At 38.9% G+C, this 16,698-nt stretch overlaps 1 protein-coding gene across 4 annotated transcripts in view; it reads right to left on the reverse strand.

The window, feature by feature from the left end:
* SETD3 (SET domain containing 3, actin histidine methyltransferase) overlaps positions 1–16,698 on the reverse strand; it is a 74,750-nt gene that overhangs the window by 32,538 nt on the left and 25,514 nt on the right. For all 4 annotated transcript variants that reach the window (XM_050954160.1, XM_050954161.1, XM_050954159.1 and 1 more), the window contains 3 exons: positions 14,935–15,083; positions 13,546–13,618; positions 12,667–12,923 (listed from right to left, as the gene is read on the reverse strand). In XM_050954160.1, coding sequence (XP_050810117.1) covers positions 12,667–12,923; positions 13,546–13,618; positions 14,935–15,083 — 479 coding nt within the window. The remainder of the gene's footprint in view (positions 1–12,666; positions 12,924–13,545; positions 13,619–14,934; positions 15,084–16,698) is intronic.

A 16,698-nucleotide genomic window follows, 5' to 3' on the forward strand; every position in this document is an offset into this window, starting at 1 on the left:
AATGATCAGCAAATCTTTCCCAAACAAAAGGCTACCCAGGCTGTGGCCCAGCAGCTGAAACAACTGCTACCAAGAACAGTTTCTACATGTTCAGAAAAATCAATTAAGTATTTGTAAGTTTAGTGTTCATGAAAATTTCAGAAACTGATAGATTTGGAGTTTAAAGTGCTCTCTGTCCACATAATAGGTACAGCAAAGGCAACTGCAGTGAAAATTTCCTCACAAAGTGATCTTCATTTTTACTTTTAAATTCCTCTAAGGTGGCCTGGTTTAACTTCACTCTTGTTCAATAGAGCGCCTCACTGATGTCCCATGTAGCAGGTATGCCACAAGGGTCCACTGTATTCAGTGGATCACAACCACAACCAAAATACTATAGTGGAAAGCCAAAAGGGAACTTTTCCTATTTTTCACCAACAGAAAAAATTTCTGACACAGCATTATGTACTACATGTGTTACCTTATTTTAAGATATTCCTCGTTTCTACCTTGTGCTACAGATTAAATATTAATTATCTTTTTCTTTTTTAAACTAAAAACTCGCCTTTCTTTCCTCTCCAACTCCCATCCAAATGTCTGTACAAGGAATTAAACTTTGCTTTCCTTTGCAACACATACCAGTCTCTGAATATCAAGTCTGAAAGTAGAAGATAATCCATTTTGTAATTTAGTTAAATTAATATTAACAAAGATAAGTCCCCTGAACAATTTTGCAGTGCTTGAAAAATACATCCTTTGAGCAATCCATCAAGAAAAATATTAAATCTGCACAATGAAGTCCAAAGGTTTATGTGGAAATGTACACTTAAGTACACAATGATCTCCCGATCTCAAACGAGGCTCTCAGTCCCACATCAAGCAGAGGGAACATCTTGGGATAGAGCCAGCTGCTCCTACAAAGTGTAACACAGTGACCAAAAAAAAGTAACAATATCTGTTAGCTGTAGAAATAAGATGTTCATCTGCATTCTCAGCCAGCAAAGGGGTTGGGAACCTCACCTTCTGAAGAGAAGGTTTCAGAGGACATTAATAATTTCTAGGGAAGGCAGCTCCTTTTCATTGTTTCATGAAGTACAAAAAATAGTACAGATTCTCTCTTTATTCAGATGTGGCAATTAGAATCTTATTGCACTACTGTTAAATTATAGAAACTAATGTTAATTTTTAGGGCTGTCAATTGCAATTAACTTGTGATTAACTCAAAAAAATCAATGATTAATCACAGTTTTAATCGCACTGTAAAATAGAATACCAATTGGAATTTATTATAAATATTTGTAGATATTTTTCTACATTTCAAATATATTTATTTCAGTTACAATACAGAATACAAAGTGTACAGTGCTCACTTTATATTTTTTACTACAAATATTTGCACTGTAAAAAAGTTAAAGTAGTATTTTTCAATGTGCCTCAAAAGTACTGTAGTGCGATCTCTTTATCGTGAAAGTGCAACTTACAAAGAGAGCCGGCGCTTCCATTTAGGCGACCTAGGCGGTTGCCTAGGGCACCAGGATTTGGGAGGGCGGCAGGCTGCTCCAGTGGACCAGCGGACCCTCCACAGGCACGCTTGCGGCAGGTCCACCGGAGCTGCAGGACCAGCGGACCCTCCACAGGGATGCCTGCAGCAGGTCCACCGGAGCCGCGGTACCGGCAAGCAGCAGAGCGCCCCCTGCAGCGTGCCGCCGTGCTTGGGGCGGCGAAATGGCTAGAGCCGGCCCTGAGCCTAGGGCGCCAAAAACCCTGGCGCCGCTCCTGCTTACAAATGTAGATTTTTTTGCTATATAATTGCACTCAAAAACAAAACAATGGAAAACTTTAGAGTCTACAAGGCCACTCAGCCATTTGCTAAGACAAACAAGTTTGTTTACATTTACAGAAGATAATGCTGCTGGCTTCTTATTTACAATGTCACCTGAAAGTGAGAACTGGTGTTCACGTGGCACGTTAGTAGCCAGTTTTGGAAGATATTTATGTGCCAGATATGCCAAACATTTGTATGCCCCTTCACGCTTCGGCCACCATTCCAGAGGACATGCTTCCATGCTGACGACTTTCTTTAAAAAATGTGCTCTGTGTTTTACCAGCATTCTGCCATATATTTCATGTTATAGCAGTCTCAGATGATGATCCAGCACATTTTGTTGTATTTAAGAACACTAACTGCAGATTTGACAAAAATGCATAGAAGGTACCAATGTGAACTTTCTAAAATACAGCTGCAGCACTTGACTCCATGTTGAACAATCTCAAGTGCCTCCCAAAATCTGAGACGGACAAGATATGGAACATGCTGTCAGAAGTCTTGAAAGAGCAACACTACGATGCAGAAACTACAGAACCCAAACCACCAAAAAGAGAACCAACCTTCAGCTGGTGGCATCTGACTCAGATAACGAAAATGAACATGTGTCAGTCCGCACTGCTTTGAGTTGTTATCAAGCAAAACCCATCATCAGCATGGAAGCATGCCCTCTGGAATGGTGGCCAAAGCATGAAAAGGCATACACATGTTCAGCAAATCAGGAACGTAAATGCCCTGCAAAGCTGACTAAAAAAGTGCCACGTTAACACCTGTTCTCACTTTCAAGTGACATTGTAAATAAGAAGCAGGCAGTATTATCTTCTGTAAATGTAAACAAACTTGTTTGTCTTAGTGAATGGCTGAACAAGAAGTAGAACTGAGTGGACTTGTAGGCTCTAAAGTTTTACACAGTTCTGTTTTTGAGCGGTTATATAACAAAAAACAATCTACATTTGTAAGTTGCACTTTCATGACAAAAAGATCGCACTACAGTAGTTATATGAGGTGAATTGAAAAATGCTATTTTTTTCAGTGCAAATATTTATAACAAAAAATATAAAGTTAGCACTGTACACTTTGTACCCTGTGCTGTAACTGAAATCAATGTTTGAAAATGTAGAAAAACATCCACAAATATCTATACTAAATTTCAAATGGTATTCTATTATTAACAGTACAATTAATCATGATTAATGTTGTTAATCGTTTGACAGACATTAATTTTCTATTTTAACATGATTTTAAAAATTAATTACAACTACAAATTAAATAGTTGTCTTACAATGGGGCAGACAAGAGAAGAAGAACAGCCTCCATCATTCTTGGGGAGAAAATGCTGTAATCTACAGCCACTGGCCCTTTGGTATGAGAAAGAATTAAAGTAGCGTTCCAGCATTTCCAGCTGCCATAGAGCGCTCTTGATGCCTTGCACTGATCTATGCAGAAACTGCTCTGCAGTTAAGTACAAACATGCAGCCAGATGCAGCTGGGAGGAAAAAAATCTTACAGGAAATCCAGTGAATATTCCTTCCAAAAGCCACAAAGTATATTTATAAACAAAGACTCTCACAGTGAATGACTAAACTATACAGGTCCCTCTTGTGCTTATTATACCACATTTCAGTGCAGGAAAAAAACCCCAACATTAAACCACGAACATTTGGACTCTGTTCATCCTTCAGTGCACATATAATGCCCACAAATGTTAATAGAAGTTACACGCACACACATCCAGGAAAGAAGAAAACCCTATGTACAAAAGTTCTCTTTGGAACAAACTACCACTTAAAAGAAAAGCTACTTAGATAGTAGGCTACTGATTTCAAAATTTCCTGCTCTTTATAAGTAGCATTCCAGGGCCCAAATATACCTTTCAAGTCCATCTGCAAGAATTTTTTCCCCTTAACTATTTTTTAGTTATCAAATTACACACATTTTAAAAGGTGTCAGTTTGGTTTATAGGTCCTGGCTAACATGCTCAAGGGTTTATTTTTGTCTGCTCAATCTCACACCTGTTTTTGCTTATCAAACCAGACTACAGTTTAGCTTGTAACAGCTGTTAAACGCAGAAGTCTGCCTGTTCTTCACGTGTATCCAAGACTAATCACTTTGGGAAGGGTTTAGAAATATACTCTTATGAGAATACCCCATTTATGCAGAAGCTAGTGAAACAAAGCAGATAACTACCAGTCAAACAACACTTAAATCTGCATGCACATGAAAAGCAAATCTGTTTTAATCACTATCAACCTTATCTGTAAAGTAAACCAAGTATCTAAGTGACTGCTCCATTAACCCACTACATTCCCAAGAGTCACTAAAGAGGCACACTGTGCAAGCTAAAACCAATCCAGAATGAAGGGGTTAAAATCTTTTTGCTTCACTCAATAGTCTCATCCTTCCTTCTAATGTTTGCAGCCATCATCAAAACACCTTCTATTTTAAGATGCCACAAGTTCTGCCTTCTGTGGTGGAGTAGCTAGCAAGAGTGTAGAGGAAGTTGGAAGACTTGTTTGTATTGTTAGGGGCAAGTATCAAATTCAAAAAGATTAGCCTGAATGTCTAAAAGGTGGTAACACTGGCCAGCTTTAATACAAATTTCTACACTAAAAACATGGGAAGTACTAAAGGAAATAAGTGGTGCATGAAATCAAATATTGTATTCCTCTTTGAAAAGCACGCAACTTACCCTCAACATAGAGTAGCAGCCTTTATGCTTAGGAAGCAAGACCGCTTTTATTATTAATTCATTTCTGGCCCTACTCCCAGTCCTATTTCCACAGGCTTATAATTTCCAAAATCATTCACCATTTGGATCAATACTTTCAATGCTAGACTTCTTCCCAAAAAGTGATTTTTGTGCATGTGTCTAAAATTATACCAACATTGCTATTGGTTTTTCTGATTTATGAGAAAGCATTTTTTGTTTGGTCGTGGACAGAGAGATGGCAGTGTCAGGAACCAGGTTGCAGGACTGCTTGGACAACAGAGCCCAGCACAAGTAGGGGTAAGGCCAGGATAGGATGGACTTTCTGGGGTGCAACCCCTGCCCCCATGGAAAGCCTGATTTTCCACTACCCCATCTTCACTCGCTACTCTACTCACTACCCCCAAGCTCCCATTGCTTCCTCTTAGGGTTTCCCACCACCCTGCATTCCCTTACTTCTTTTTTTAGAGCTGGTCTATCTCCAACCAAAACCATCACAAACCCCAATGCAAACGAAAATTACTATTAATATTTGATAGTGTACAGCCATTGTAGTCCAATGCATCAATGACAAATGGAATGAGTAAAACGTGGGAATCAAAAATTCCTAAACTCCAAACCCAGATCTGCCAATGATTCACTGTGTGATCTTAGAAAAAAGAACAGGAGTACCTGTGGCACCTTAGAGACTAACACATTTATTTCAGCATAAGCCTTCGTGGGCTACAGCTCACTTCTTCGGATGCATAGAAGTGATGTATTCTATGCATCCGAAGAAGTGAGCTGTAGCCCACGAAAGCTTATGCTGAAATAAATGTTAGTCTCTAAGGTGCTACAAGTACTCCTGTTCTTTCTGCGGATATAGACTAACACGGCTGCTACTCTGAAACTTGTGTGATCTTAGGTGAGTCACTTAGGCCGTGTCTATGCTAGAAAGGATTTGCTGATACAGCTATAGTGGCAAAAAAAACCAAACCCCTCTTAGTGTAGATGCAGCTCATACAAACAAAAAACGTGCTTCTGCTGGTATAGCTTATTATACCAGTACCCCAAGTGAAAAAAGTTATACCAGCAAAAGCAAATTTTACTATACGTTACTATATAAAAGTTTCTAGTATAGACCTGGCTTAGGTCTCATTTTCCCCCTTTATAAAACTGAATATCAAATCATGCTTGTTCTGTGCTTTGGAAACAACTCTGAACCCCAGGTATGTGTTTCTTTTCTATAATCAGTAGATAATGTTTATTTGAATATTTTTGCTATTACATATACTAGGGCTATCGATTAATTGCAGTTAACTCATGCGATTAACTCAAAAAAATTAATCGTGATTATATGCAGTTTTAATCGCACTGTTAAATAGAATACCAATTGAAATTTATTAAATATTTTGGATGATTTCTACATTTTCATATATATTGTATTCTGTGTTGTAACTGAAATCAAAGTATGTATTATTCTTGATTACAAATATTTGCACTATAAAAGATAAACAAAAAAGAAATAGTGTTTTTCAGTTCACCTCATACAAGTACTGTAGTGCAATGTGTGTTGTGAAAGTGCAATTTACAAATGTAGATTTTTTTTTGTTACATAAGGACTCAAAAACAAAAACTTCAGACCCTGCAAGTGCACTCAGTTCTACTTCTTGTTCAACCAATCACTAAGACAAACAAGTTTATTTACATTTACAGGAGATACTGCTGCCCTCTTCTTATTTACAACATCACCAGAAAGTGAGAACAGGTATCTGCATGTCACTTTTGTAGCTGGCATTGCAAAGTATTTTCGTGTCAGATATGCTAAACATTCACATGCCCCTTGTCAAAGTAGAATGAATTATATTGTAAAAATAAGAATGGATTAAAGAAATGTGTATGTACCTTTAAGCAGAAATAAGAAATGCTGAAATACAGGTGCCAGGAAAAGAAACATTAAGCATAAACAAGGGTGCTAATGGCGAAACATTAACAGAAGATCGGTAATAGTTAGTAAGGAAATAAGATATGCATGCCTAGCCCAGGTACACTTATCAGATTCTGCTTCCTTTGCTATCTTGTTAAGTGCTCGCCCTTTTATTTGTATAAATAAGATAGTTTGTGTCTTGCATGGTGCTCACATTATCTGGGTGTTATTAGCGGAGCGCTGTGCTAATAAAACAGAGTGGTCTGACAAACTGATGAGAGTCCTGAGTCTAACTTTGACACCCTTCATGCTTCAACCACTATTCCAGAGGAGATGCTTCCATGCTGATAACACTCATTTAAAAAAATAATGCGCTAATTAAATTTGTGACTGAACTCCTTGGGGGAGAACTGTATGTCCCCTGCTCTGTTTTACCCACATTCTGCCATATATTTCATGCTATAGCAGTCTCGGATGATGGCCCAGCACTTTGTTCATTTTAAGAACATTTTCACTGCAGATTTGACAAAATGTAAAGAAGGTACCAACGTGAGATTTCTAAAGATAGCTACAGCACTTGACCCATGGTTTAAGAATCTGAAGTGCCTTCCAAAATCTGAGAGGGACTAGGTGTAGAGTATGCTTTCAAAAGTCTTAGAAGAGCAACACTCCGATGAGGAAACTATAGAACCCGAACCACCAAAAGAGAAAATCAACCTTCTGCTGGTGGCAAATGACTCAGATAATGAACATGAACATCCATCGGTCTGCACTGCTTTGGATTTTTATTGAGCAGAACCCGTCATCAGCATGGACGCATGTCCCCTGGAATGGTGGTTGAAGCATGAAGGGACATATGAATCTTTACTGTATCTGGCATGTAAATATCTTGTGATGCCAGCTACAACAGTGCCATGAGAACACCTGTTCTCATTTTCAAGTGATATTGCAAACAAGAAGTGGGCAGCATTATCTCCTGCAATTGTAAACAAACTAGTTTGTCTGAGCGATTGGTTGAACAAGAAGTAGGACTGAGTGGACTTGCAGGCTCTAAAGCTTTTACATTGTTCTATTTCTGAATGCAGTTTTTTTTGTATATAATTCTACATTTGTAAGTTCAACTTTCATGATAAAGAGATTGCACTACAGTACTAGTATTAAGTGAATTGAAAAAAAAATTTTTTACAGTGCAAGTACTTGTAATAAAAAATAAATATAAAGTGAGCATTGTACACTTTGTATTGTGTCATAATTAAAATCAATATATTTGAAAATGTAGAGGACATCCAAAAATATTTAAATAAATGGTATTCTATTATTAAGTGCGATCAATCACATGATTCATCGTGATTAATTTTTTTAATCACTTGACAGCTCTAACATATACTAAAGACTAGAATTAACCTAGAGCTCTTTTTAAAGAACAAAATCCATACCAGTTACTCATAAGTCTTCATCCAAGACATTGATAATGAGAATCTAGAATATTCTCTTGCAACCCTAGTGCCAAACAAGTTGAAAATCTCACTAGTGCATTATTGCTGAATGCCAGTTAAATACATACACTGGGCCAGATCCACTACTGTGATATGGCTGCTATGTATTACCCCAGTGATGCAAAACGGCTGTAAATCCAGCTTAACTTGTCAGTTACAATGAGTTTATGGCTGCCTGGTGTTGTTGGAGTGGCACAAACCAACTGGAACATACCAGTGAATCAGGTTCCATATATTTATATATCACTCTTCTTTCCAAAGGAAGCCAAAGTGCTACAAACTAATATATAAATTATATATGCATAAAGGGATCACTTCATCTACCACTGAAATGCAGTCTACCTTATGGTGAAATGGCAGCTGTTTAATAATTCAGCTGTATTATACAAAAGTTTAAAACAGGAAGAAAAGCATGCCACAGAGGAGTTTCGGGTAAAGGGACTCTGGCCAGGACATTTGTGTATTTGCAAAAAGGGCCATGGGGATCTTTAATGATCACAAGTGCCCAGGACCTTGGTTTTTAACAACTAATTCAAAAAAAAACAACACACCACTCTCATTAGTAAATACCCTGTTGAAGGAGTATTGATTTAATGTTGACTCGGAGTCATGCCACTAAAAATCCTGCCCAGCCCGCTCTCCTCTGCCTTCCGCCCCTCCCGCTCCGTGAGGACAGAAGCTTAGTCAGCTCCCCTGATTCTTCCCGAAGTGTCCTGGGTTTCTGCCCCTCCTCCGCCTCTCAGTCCTCCCTTTCCCTGCGGGCGGATCAGCTGATGGCCCTTGCGAGGGAGGGGGTCGGGAAGGGGCAGACTCAGCGTGCTCGCTGCTCTCCGTGGAGGCAAAAAAGAAGCGAAGGCAGGGCCTTGGGGAAGGGGGGGGTGGAATAGAGGGATATCCCCTCCAGCCCCCCTGCCGTGAGCACCCGCCCACACCCCCAGCCCTCTGCCCTGACCCCCACACACACACCCCAGCCCTCTGCTCTCTTGCATCCCTCCCATACACACAGCCCCCACATCCCATGCACTCCCACATCCTGACTCTTGCACCCCCCCACATCCTCCTCACCCTGAGCACAAAACGGGAGCTCCTGCACCCCCCCCCATTCCTACCTGCACCCCTCGCACCAAATGGGAGCTGCCCAGGTAAGTGCCCCACACCCAGCCTTAAGCCCCCTCCCTCATTCTAGCTCCTGGCCAGACCCTTCATCCCCAGCCCTCTGCTCAGTGCACTCCCACCCTAAGCTCAGTGCAGAGAGAGGAAGAGAATGGGCCAGAATCAGGAAGAAGGCAGGTACCCACTGTATGTGGACAGGGCCGGGACCCCAGACTGGCAGCGCGCTGAGCGGGTCCGGCAGCCAGAATCCCAGCTGGCAGGAGCCAGAGGACAGAACTCCTGAGCGGCAGTCGGCTGAGCCGCTCAGCCCACTGCTGGTGTGGGGTCTCGGCTGCCGGCCCCACACAGCCCACTGCCAGTCTGGGAGTCTGGTTGCCGGACCCTTGCCAGCCAGGGTCCTGGCCACAAGTCCGGCTCAGCCCGCTGCCAGCCTAGGTGAACAGAACCCCAGACCAGCAGCAGGCTGAGCAGGCCAGCGGCGCAAGATCAACATTTTAAATGAAGCTTCTTAAACATCTATAAGACCTTGTTTATTTTACAATACAACACTAGTTTAGTTATATAATATATAGATTTATAGAGAGAGACCTTCTAAAAAACATTAAAATGTATTACTGGCATATGAAACCTTAAATTAAAGAGAATAAATGAAGACTTGGCTCACCACTTCTGAAAGGTTGCCGACCCTGATCTAAAATATTAACACATCCCAAACCAATCAGAATCAGGCTGAGCGGTTGATCACCACCACAAAGTTGGAATTATTAGGTAAATCCACACTTCTGAATCGAAGTAGTACCGCACCAATCTTTATAATCAATACAAATATATTACTACGCAGAATACTGTAATCTATGTGATCATGCACAGGCGGTTCCCCGATTAACACTGTTCTAAAACCAGTTACTGATTTAGTGTAGCTATTCTGCCTGGAAAGCCACACCAGTTTCTTCTTCCAAAGAATTTTTCTGGCATTTTTCTATCCTAGCACAATTTACAACATGGTTTGCAAATACCTAACACAAACCAGTTTATTAATTACAAAACTATCTTCATGGCAATTTTTAAATACTGAAGAAACAAAAAAAATCTTAAAATTCAATACACACCTGATCAAAACAACAGACAAGTCTAAACTGACATTGATTGCTGCTTGTCTGGTTTTTGATCATACACATGGCTGCTGTGCGCCCACATCAGTAAGTTAGAAGTCAGGGATTTTTATTTTTAGCAACACAAGCTTGTTGCAAGATAAAGTTCCACATTAAAGATCTCAGCTAGTTTTCTTTGGGGGTGGGTGGGTGCGGGGAGATTAAAAAAATGAACTGAGTTAGACATTCTGTAATGGTCACATGTGAACAGAATTAATATTCCAATTTGGGTGCCATGCAATCATAATGATCATCCATGAGAAGCAAGGTTCCAGGTACCTAGGAACATAATGTGGTACAGCAAGGACTGTCAGAACTAGAGAGCCAATTCTGGACATTCACATTAATCTAAAGTTCAAATGACTTGAACTAGTTTCCACATCCTCTCCCCTTTACACAAGTTGACTTAGATCACAAGAAACACAAAGCTAATCATATCGATCAGTTAATGTTTATCAAACGGCTACAAAAGAGATTATTATAAAAAATTCTTCAGATGTTCTTTTCCTTGCCAAAACATTTAAGCAATTACTTGCAACTTAGACACACACTACCCACTCTTCTATTTATACTTTACATTATAACATTGTATTTTATGTAGATTCTTATACAACATCATACTTATCACAGTAGTATCAGTTTATGCATATTGGCTAGTCATCGCAAAGAAATTCTGCAACATATTATGTGCAGACAAGTCCATTATGTTTAGTCACTTTTCTCAGCAAACCATGCTTTAGCTCTGGCCTTAGGTTTATTTTAATAACCAAGGCCCTGATCACAGCAAACACTTATGCACATGCCTAGCTTTACTACTATGAGTAAACCCAAAAGTTAATCCAATTAAATCAATGTGACTAAGTAATAGTAGTAAAATTAAGCACACGCAGGTATTTGCAGGATCAGGGAATTAGGCTAGGCCTGCACTTAATGCGGCATGTAGACTACAGAGAGCACATGCTAGCTATCACATGTAAAATAGCAGTGTAGACCATGAGATGTGGCTTAGGCGAGAAGAATATCCTACATGCCTGAACCCCCAGGGTATGCACCCTACACAGCTCTCTATCTGCCCAAACAGTGCCTCCCATGTCTACTGCTATTTTTAGGAGTGTAGTGTCCTGCTTTCTCCACCACAGTGAAGGCTTCAGCAGAGGGGAAGGCATCAGGGAAAGGCTTTTGCAACGCCCTGACATGAGGTTCCTTCCTGCCTCTCCATTGCCAGAGCCTTTCACTGCAGTGTCTAGATACATGCGTAGTGCCTGTACTCTACATGCCACCAAGCACTAATCATATTCATACTGTGATAGTAATTCCTTTTAAAATCATTAGAACTACTTGAGGAAGATAAGATACTACTTAGCATGACTAAAGTGGCATTATATGCTCCCTTCCATAACACCCCACCCTCAGACAGAAGTGCACAGCTGGAGGTGCAGCTGTGGATTGCCAGCTATGAGTAGCGCAGGGGAAGATCTGGCAGTGCACTGAGTTGACTTCACTACCCTTCTATGAGTTTTGTCCCAAAACAAGGGCAGGAGGCAAGAGCCCACCATTCTCTGCTAGAACACTGCTCCCATGATACTACTCAGCTCCAAAGGAGTATCGTTTCCTCTGATGACCATCCATTATCTGTCAAAGAACTGTGTTTTCAAAAATTCTCTCTAAGTGCATTAAGCACTAACAGCAGTTGGCAAGTTGACATTCTGATGGGAGTAAATCTAGCTAACCTCTTTGAACAAGAAAACCACGAGCAGAATTTTTTAACCTTTGTTAACTGAAAGAAAGTAGTTAACAGAAACCGTTTGAAAGACCAGACCATTCCTTAGTTTTATCCATGTCTTTCAACCTCTCCTACTTCCAAACAGATGTTCTTTGTCTACAATCTCCTGTCGGAAACCCAGGAGTGTCATATGCTCCTCATATGCGAATAATGCCATAAGCACCTTTGATGACTGGATATCAAGTGCTTCTTTGGCAATGACACAGCCCAATCCACTCCCAATATTGATTATGACTATATGCCAAAGTAATATTTCGCTACTTTGTGACAAACTCATTTAAAAGGATTACATCAAAAATCTGATGAGAAATGTATACAAAAACTTTTGTATCATATCTTCACATTTCCATTTTGCTACTGGATGGACATAGTGGTATTTTTTTAAAAAAGCTATATTACACTGAAGAAACCTATTACAGAGCAGTGCATATATGATATAAACGAAATACTGTTATAGAATTAAAGTTTCTCCTACTTTAATTAAAATGATTGTTTCACTTTGTTTCCTCTAAATTCTGTTACATTTTAACAAACCTATTAAAATATGACATCTCAGCAGTAGACAAACATAAGTGAGAAGTTATATGTAATGACTGATATTTTCAGTTTTTCTAACAGCAATAAATTTTTTATCATTGTTTTACCCCTTTTTTCTCAAAAGTCTGTAAGTTCAATATATTCCATATATTAAATTTAAGCAGCTTACCTGAATGACTTTGTAGAAATAGGCATACTGTCTAGCTGTATTTTTATATTGGCTGAAGACATCATGTATGGCCTGAGTTGACTGAAGATACTGCACTTCATCTTCTTCAAAATATAGAGGGGTATCATATTCACTGGGGAGAGTTTGGATGTATGGCAGCCAGAAAGAGTTAGGATTGGCTCGTTCACAAAGAAGATGGAATGCCAATGTGATATTGCCCATTGCCTGGAGAATTCGGTCTTGAGAATACAAGGATCCTGAATTAACCATAAAGATTAGTAAATGGCTGAACTAACTGCCTCGAAAATAGTTATACTAAATTTATTTTAAAATTAATATAATTAAAAACTGCATGCGTATTGTACCAAATAAAAGTATCTGGGATCACCAGTGTACAGCACTACCTGAGATAGGAGATGGTTATCTTGAGTGCCTGTCATACAGCTATGTGGTATCTTTATGACATTAGGATACATTTTTGTATAGTTAAAAAATGATTAATTCAAATTAAGATATCAAAACGTAAGCAGCTCACTATCTACATTTATAGCACATTTCATCTCCACACGTATTAGAAACTACCGAAACACATCAGGAATTCCATCACCGCTGAAATGCATCTGTCCTCTGAGGTGAGAATGGCAGCCAGGCAGATACCTGGTGCATGGATACAGGGGGGAGATGGGAAAAGAGGAGAGGGCGGCAGTGGAAGGAATGGAAGAGGGAAATTAAATTCTGGTCATTGATACTTCAAGATTCTAGATACTGAAAACCTGATGTTTAGACTGCTATTCCATTCCCAAGTCAATTTGTAATGCTGTATCAAAGAAACTCTTCCCATTGCACATATTTATAAGGAAGCTCAAAAATTGCTCTTACCTAACACTGAATTTTTAGCTGATTCAACCGTCATCAACAACTTTCTAGGAACCCAAAGAAACAACTCTTCTGCCTAGAGGGGGAAGAAACAAAAAACAACACACAAAACCCAAGAAAGTTCAGAAATTTATTACTGTTTCACATGAAATATAACAAAAAACCTGTTTCTCTAACATCTCAAATATACATGTAAGAAAATTAAGAATCTTAAAGGTTTTCCTGTCTTTTTTAAATCGTAAAGTTATTTTGCATCAATACTCCTCACCCATCCACTACCAAGTAAACTGAAATGCCATGAGAACTTCTTTCATTATGATATTACATTACAACTGAAAGAACATAGGTCGAGCCACTACTTGATTTAAAACATCATATATAAATATTACCTTAACAATATAATGTTAAAATGAATTTATCTAGGTTACAAAGTCAAGCACTCAATACTTCGGAAGTACCCAAAGTTAAGATGACTGCACCACCTTAATTCTTCCTCCTCATGTGTATGTGTTATGATGTAGTCTCTAATTACATGAAACACAGTATATGATCACAAGACTCGTGTCTCTTTTAGTGCATGGGATGGAAGAAGCTGTTCAATATTTTATCCTCATCATTCAATTAGTTGCCCTGCTTTATTAACGATACACCATCTAAATCTGGTAATGAATATGGAAACATACATTTCCCTGGTGTCCTTGCTATGGCATTTTTTCACCATAGTATCTGAGTGTTTCATGCATATTAACGATTGTCTCCACTGCAAGATAATAGAGAATTATTATCCCAATTTTACAGTTGGGAAACAAACAGGAGAGATAACCTTTACCCCAATGGGCTTGTAAACTAAGAATGGGAAAAATACAATTCTGACATATACTGTGTAAGGTGACGAAAAGATGGATTAAAAACAAACCAGTGTTTATTTAAATTCACCTTCAAATAAATATTAATAATTGGTTTGGCAAACTAATGCAATTAAAATCTATATTTTAGGAAGGAATTTGAAAGAAAAAAAAAAAAAAAAGGGAAAACCTGGTGCCCTGGCGGTAGGCAGGGAGTAGCAAAAGGGAGTGTGTAGAATGAGGCATAAAGACACAAGGAATGGTTAGCTAAATGGTTTGGGCAGAATAAATAACCCAACTAAGGATTAATAATTAACACTTTTACACAACCCATCAAACAACTGCCCGATGTTAAAGAACAATACTAAATGTCTCTTGTAAATTTTCTCATAAATATTTTATAAACTATATATAACAGTAGTTCCAGTGAAGTGAACTCTACACTGGAGAGAGAGAGAGAGAAGAATGGTTTTAATGTCCTGCTGTCACATTTTCAGTACATTTACAGACGTGATTTTCTAATCTGTTCAAATGTTCATACGTTCACCTTTATCTCTCTTGCTGCTTTCAAACCAAAGCCCTCTTCTTCAAAATTTGCTAATTCGAAACCCTCTGTGGATGCTCCATTTTCAGTGGCCCATTTCATTAGTTCAGGAAAATAATCTTCTCTTTTTCCATCAAAGATAACAGACAAACCTATATGCAAAATTTACAAAAACACAGAAATGAGAGGATCCAACAGGCCAAAGAGAGTCAATATAAACCACATGTAAATAAACTCCTAACTATCCCACAGCTGTCCTTTGAAGAGTCTGGATCAGAACTGGTCTTTGTTAAAAGTAACTCAGTAATGTTCTACAGTCATTCAATTTTAGTCAACCTAAACATTGCCACATTTGCTTACCAGTCACCTTAGAAATGGCAAATCAAACTAGTCTGTGAAAGAATATGTATGAAATTTTTCTTTTCCTTTTTTCATTTAAATGAGCTGAGAGTAAAGACATTCCAATGCTAAGTGTTGATGATAACTGCACTGATCAAGACACACAAGTGAATGCGGGCAGACCAAGGGATGAATTTAAGTGGAAGGTTCCAACTTTACAGTGGGAAGGGATGCAGTATGTCCGCCCAGCCACCTCCCTGTCATTTCTTAATACCAGGCATTTAATTGGGTCCAGTGGAGAGTTACAGGGCTCCGCAACATATAACCAGCAACTTGGGCTAGATCCTCCTCAGGCTAGCCTTAGGATTCAGCTCTCTTCTGAATCCTTTCACCCTCCCCCGGTGGGTAAGAGGGTACAAAAGGGGATCCTCGGTTTGTGAAGACTTCAGGTCTCACCTTCTGCTACAAGGTACACCAGCAAAGCCCTAGGTCTTATTTACCTCTGGGAACTGGTCATTTTAGCCTTCATAGGCACTAGACATTGGCTATTGGGGAGCCAGCAATTAGCTTGGTCACATCTCTTGCCTCCACCTGGTATCTATTTCCTGCTTAATCCAATCCCAAGATGATCACAGTGAAAATGTTCTAAAAACAGGGTTATTTTAGTTCAATATCTCTGATCAACTGATCTACACAACACCAGTGTAGAATGTATATATTTCAGACATGTGCGAACTTGCACATTTATTCTTATGATTGTTTACTCTTGAAAACAAGTTCAAAAAGCTCACGTAAGCCATTTCCAGCCTTCTTTGCTATTTTTCTGTACTTTTTACAGAGACAGAAAACCCTCTGTAAAATAACTATGTAGCACCTCCGAACAAACAATATTTTGGATGCACACAATACTTATTTATCCATAATATTACATGCATATAATAAATTTGTGCAATAGTATTATGGTTAAAAGGTTCTGTATTTTTCAATGAAAAAGTACACAATGTAAAATATTCAGACTCTGATTCCCCCATTCTCATCCCACCCAAGCATCCGTTTTGCTACTAGACCACACAAGTTTAAATGAGCAGAAGTCAAGAAACTCAGCGAATAGCTTTAACTCTGCTATTGTATATATGCATTGTGGTAGGATATAAGGCAGAGTATCTATTATATAATACTAGACAATGGGACATAACACCAGAAAATAACAGCAGTCAGAGAGGGAAGAAACATAATTCAAGTTCATCCTGATCCAAATACATGATGAAGTCACTCAAACAGTATCAGTTTAATCTTCGATATGCCTGTTGTCAGGAGGTGATGTTTAAATGCCTAAGCTACTTTAAACAATCTGAAGTTTTTATGCATTACTCAGTATCTTTTCTTGTAGTTCTCATAAAATGAATGACAAGTAAAATACCTACTGAA

The sequence above is a fragment of the Gopherus flavomarginatus genome, chromosome 5 (genome assembly GCF_025201925.1).
Source record: "Gopherus flavomarginatus isolate rGopFla2 chromosome 5, rGopFla2.mat.asm, whole genome shotgun sequence".
Taxonomy (NCBI): Eukaryota; Metazoa; Chordata; order Testudines; family Testudinidae; genus Gopherus; species Gopherus flavomarginatus.